At 45.7% G+C, this 5,246-nt stretch overlaps 1 protein-coding gene across 1 annotated transcript in view; it reads left to right on the top strand.

Moving 5' to 3' along the window:
* Window positions 1-5,246, top strand: part of LOC104528630 (fibrillin-2-like) — a gene marked incomplete at its 3' end in the record, with an annotated part of 108,565 nt that overhangs the window by 79,953 nt on the left and 23,366 nt on the right. The window contains 3 exon segments of the mRNA XM_010172688.2: window positions 3,582-3,707; window positions 4,028-4,153; window positions 4,800-4,922. Of these exon segments, the coding sequence (XP_010170990.2) occupies window positions 3,582-3,707; window positions 4,028-4,153; window positions 4,800-4,922 (375 nt within the window).

Genomic DNA, 5,246 nt, shown 5'->3' with positions numbered 1-5,246 from the left:
CTGCTTGCTGTACCCAAAGGGCATTTCCCTGCAATCCCAGTGCAGTTTTGCCTTCCTTTTTTTGCATAAAACTAAGACCTTGTATTTCCTTTTTCATCTTGTACTTGTACAATGTTCAGTCTTCATTTTGTACTCTTTCTTCTCTTGGACCTTCCCTTGCACCAAACCTTGGCCACTAACCTTTCCTCTTGTTTCAGCCACCGGCAGCTGTAGCTTGAGCCTGGCATTGCCACTGAGCTGGGACAGGATCCATGCCTGGTATTTTCATTCCTTCTACGTAGGGAGATGGCAACCTTTATGCTGGGGATTGGCTAGTACACAATGGAGCTCTGCCAGGCCAGCAGCTTGAACTCAATGGCTGTGAGCTCCAATTCTCATACACACTTGGCTGTTTCCTTTGTGTGATGTCTCATCTCCTTCTACTTCTTTTCAGCCTTGTGTTACCCATCTATTTATTGTGCCACTGGTTATTTACATGTCCACGCTCTAACCACACACCCATCTTCAGACATTATTAATATTGAATGTCCAACCCTGACATTAAACCATATATTTTCAAACACCAATGCAGAATGTTTCTCAACTTGTAGATCTTTTTGTGTCGTGCCCTATCCATACCACCACAGTTATCTTCTTAACTCGGTTCATCCACCTGCCCTAAATGGTGTCTCACATACCACATTTTAATCCAGTTACATGTAGCTTGGTCCCTTTTCTAGATAATATGTGTTCCTCACAAGTAGCTCTCAGTTTTATCATCACTGCTGAGATTAGTAGACCTGTTGTTTCCACTCCTATATTCATAGAATGGTTTGGGTTGGAAGGGACCTCAAAGCTCATCCAGTTCCAACCCCCCTGCCATCAGCAGGGACACCTTCCACTAGACCAGTTTAAGAAGACATATTGAGCTTTGGTCTATAAAGCCCAAGCACTGCTTGACCTCCTGCTGTCATTGCACATCCTACAGCCATGTGCCATTAAATCAAATGCCTCCACTGGCATCAGAGCGTGGAGATGTCTTGCTTAGCAAGAGGTTCACCATTTGATAGCTTGTGTCTCTGAATCTTGCTGATTCATCCAATTTTTGGGGGGCTGCTTTTTAGAATCTTTTCTAAAATGACTCTCAACCTGGTTTCACTCAGATGTGGTATCAACTGTTGCTCTTTCTGGACCTTTCCTTGGGATCTTCAGCAATTTCATACCAGCCTCCACCGTTAATAGGCCCCTGTCCATTTCTCCAAGCATTTGCACAGATCAAGTCCTTCATGAGATGCTCCAGTAGATCACCTGCATTCTCTGTTTCCAGTTATAATTGTGAGGGCTGCCTTTCACCTGCCCATTTAATTCTCCTTTATCCTCAGATAATTCTTTACAGCTCCTCCCATTTGGCCAGTGCTTGTTTTTATTCTGGTAGATTCTCATCTGTTTCCAATTTAATAAATTCTTGTTTGTAGCTTAAAAAAAAAATCCCATCAATGACCTCAGTACCTCAGTTCATATCCAACAAGTCAGCCAGACTGTTGCTGTCCTCTAATTCCTGGCATACCATGTTCCTCTTCTCATCTGTCTAGCCAGACTAACTTGACTGGCTGACCTAGTCTTAATGTTCTGCTCTTTCTGCTTTGGCTTGGACTTTCAAACCACATCAATCTGTGGCACGATTCAATACCATTTATTTATTTTTCATATTTGATTCTCTGAGTTCTTTAAACTCTATCACCACCCTGCCACTGGCATGGTTTTTCTCTCTTTTTCATACAATTTGTAGTGTGGGTTACCACAGCTTGGACTCTCCATCTACCTCCTTCTTCATTTCTGAGATGAGGAGAATGTCACAGTCCCCACTCATGGCCTGCTAACTTCTTTTAGTAATGAGATTTCTGATATGTAAAGATGTTGTGTGTCATTTTTCTTTAAAAAAAAATAATAATTAAAATTTATCTGCCCAATTGCACCTTATCCTTTTCTCTAGGTGACAGGAGATTGTGTCATTTCACCCCAAAGGGTGTTATGACACTATGGTGTTTCCCATGGTCAAGGATTAACTTCTTCACGCCTCTGTTTAGCAAAAGAACTTGGCTTCAGCCTCACCAGGGAGGAATCTTTGCCAGCCCCTGGCAACAGACAACATCAGCCCTCAACTTGCATCCTGCAGTTCGTTAGGAACAGTCTCCCACCATGGAGAACTGGAGGCATGGGTCCCGTGGGACTGTTTGGTAGGGACCCATCACCCCCAATGTCAGATATATTCCAGTCCACTTGAGCTGTAGATAAGCTGAAAATCTCAACAAAGTGTTTTATTCAAGTGAGGTGAAAGATTCTGTTCTTAATTATAAGGTGGGAATCAGAAAAATAAACACATGAGAAGGAAATGGGTTCTTTAAATGCACCCAACATCACTCCCTTTGTCTGCTGTCACCAAGGGGTTCTCGGGGGCATTTTTTTAGCTCCCCCAGTTCATTTATGTTACACCCAATGGCTTTGTATCCTAAATGCACATTTCTTGGAGTACAACTGTGGACAGATGAATCCTCTGAGGAGTTCCAGGGAAGTTTCCTTCTTTTTACTGTCTTACTGTCAGCCCAGGACATCTTGAGTCAATTCCAGGAGCATGTGAGAATGCAGAATAGGGACCAAAACAGAGAACCTCATTCTCAGATTCCAGTTTTCAAAGTTAAAGGATCAGATTCATCCAGCACTTGCTTTTCCAAAGAGCATAACTTGCACTGTGAAACACCACAAATATCACAAAGGCTGTTGTTACCTGGACAAAATCATGGTAGATCACAAAGAGCTTTCTCCAGGGGCTGTGGATAATGAATCGATATGAAGGCTTCCCAGTTTTGATCCTCACAGTGCTTCATCTCCTCCTTCTGTTGGTTTTTCTTTCCAGCCATCACCACTGCACCATTCCACTAGTTTCCCTTGTTTGGGGTTTTTTTTTAGTCTGGCATTTATAAACTTTTCTATCACTTTTTTTTTTGTTAATGATTCTTTTTAATGCCAGCAGCCTGGTTTCATCTTTGTCTGGGTCACATCTCTTATTAATCTATTTCAGAAATTTCTCCAGTTCCCAGTCAATTCAATCCCTTTGTCCATATGTGATTTATTTTTGTCAGAGATGTACAGACTATCTCCTAGCTCTGTGTGTCAGTTCTTATCAAGCTGTTTTTATTAAACTGACAGTTTATCAGTCAGTCTTCTATCAAACAAAGTAGAAATTTTCCAAGGAACTCTCCCTCTGCTGATGGGATTTGTGAAGATTACTAAGATAGGTGGGATGGGAGCTCAGGAACTTGCTCCTTCTGGTCCTAATCTGCACCAAGTTACGAACTTCTTTCCTTCTGATGTTGCACTTTAGATTCTATTGTGGTCAAGGGAAAAGCTGCTCTTTCCCAAAATGCATACTTCAACCAGAAGTCCTCTAGACTCACCCAGACCCTGTTAATTTTGTGATGTCCCTCTGGTTTGGGATATCTCTGTGGTGATGGGACTGTGGTGGACGGCAGAAGCATCACCCCATTATCTGGAAAAGCCAACTGAAGGGGCCAATCCACCATATTTGGTGTTGTTCTCTGCAGATATCAATGAGTGTGAGCGGGACCCGCTGCTGTGCCGAGGTGGAATCTGCATGAACACAGATGGCAGCTTTGAATGCATCTGTCCACCTGGTCATGAGCTGACTTCTGAAGGGAACACTTGCATAGGTGAGATGATGGAAAGCTGTGTTATGACCAGAGCCTGTTCACAGGTAATGTGAAATACAGGGAGACTTGGATCTCATGCTGGGCACATGAATATCTCCTTCCAATCCCATGTGTGGGTGGAGCACACTCATCCAGGAGGGACTGAGGTCACTCCCAGGGTTTGTTCAACCTGCTGCTCACTGAAGACTGACCAATGGGACAATAACAAATTGAGTGTGGAGACAGCAGTAGGCGGGGGGAGTACCCAAGGATGGGTACCAAACGATGCTCAACATGGCACCAGCATGGCTGGCTGCTCAAAACTCTTCTTCCCACCACAGATATCAATGAATGCTCCCTTAGTGACAACCTGTGTCGCAATGGACGCTGCGTCAACGTCATCGGTACCTACCAGTGCGCCTGTGATTCGGGCTTCCAGGCCACGCTGGACAGGCAAGGCTGTGTTGGTGAGTGCCAAATAACTGTGCCGAGACTGAGGTACACATCCAGAACCCTCCTGACCTTGTGGATCTCTTACAACGCTCAGTGGGGTGTCTGAGGGTGAGGCAAGGGAGGAACCTCTTGGTTGAGGTGCAGCCAGATTGGCACTACTGGTAAGGGGCCATCATCAGCTGTGAAACTGCTGTGAGCTGCATGTGGTTGGCAGAGAAGGCAAGAGGACTTTTCATAAGGGCAGTTAATGACAAAACAAGGGGAAATGGGTTTAAGCTGAAAGAGGGGAGGTTTAGATGAGATATTAGGAAGAAGTTCTTCACTGTGAGGGTGGTGAGACACTGGAACAGGTTGCCCAAGGAAGTTGTGGATGCCCCGTCCCTGGAAGTGTTCAAGGACAGGTTGGATGAGGCTTTGAGCAACCTGGTCTAGTGGAAGGTGTCCCTGCTGCTGGCAGGGGGGTTGGGACTGGATGAGCTTTAAGATCCCTTCCAACCTAAACCATTCTATGATTCTTCTGGTGGGGGCAGCTTTATTTCTTCTTCAGCATTTCTCCCACCTTGTCTCTGTTACTGGCACTGTGTCTGAGCAGCTCTGCTGCAAGGCACGTGTCCCAGCTTGTGTCCTAAGCAGTTGCCTGACCTCTCCCTTCTCCCCCAGACATTGATGAGTGCACCATAACCAACGGCGGCTGTGACACGCACTGCTCCAACTCGGAGGGCAGCTATGAATGCAGCTGCAGCGAAGGCTATGCCTTGATGCCAGACAAGAGATCATGTGCAGGTGAGCAGTCAGCTTGGCTCTCCTCGGTGCTGCCCCAAGAACCTCGGTGTCCATTGCCAGTCAGCCATAATGTTGGCTTCAGGGTGATGGGGGGTCTCATTTTTAAGTCACTTCCCGAAAGGTGATGTCCCTGGACAGGGGTTTTTGCTTTGCACTGCGGTGTCCAGCTCCTCATTACAGCTCCAGGGTCTTGTAACCACACGATGTCTATAAACATCTGAAATGTGGGGGGCAAATGGATGGGGCCGGGCTCTTGTCGGTGGTGCCCAGTGACAGGACAAGGGGCAATGGGCACAAACTGGGACACCAGAAGTTCCAGACAAA

The sequence above is a fragment of the Antrostomus carolinensis genome, unplaced genomic scaffold (assembly GCF_000700745.2).
Source record: "Antrostomus carolinensis isolate BGI_N321 unplaced genomic scaffold, ASM70074v2 scaffold5527, whole genome shotgun sequence".
Classification (NCBI taxonomy): Eukaryota; Metazoa; Chordata; class Aves; order Caprimulgiformes; family Caprimulgidae; genus Antrostomus; species Antrostomus carolinensis.
Note: the sequence above shows the minus strand (reverse complement) of the source record. Positions and strands in the feature narration are given on the sequence as shown.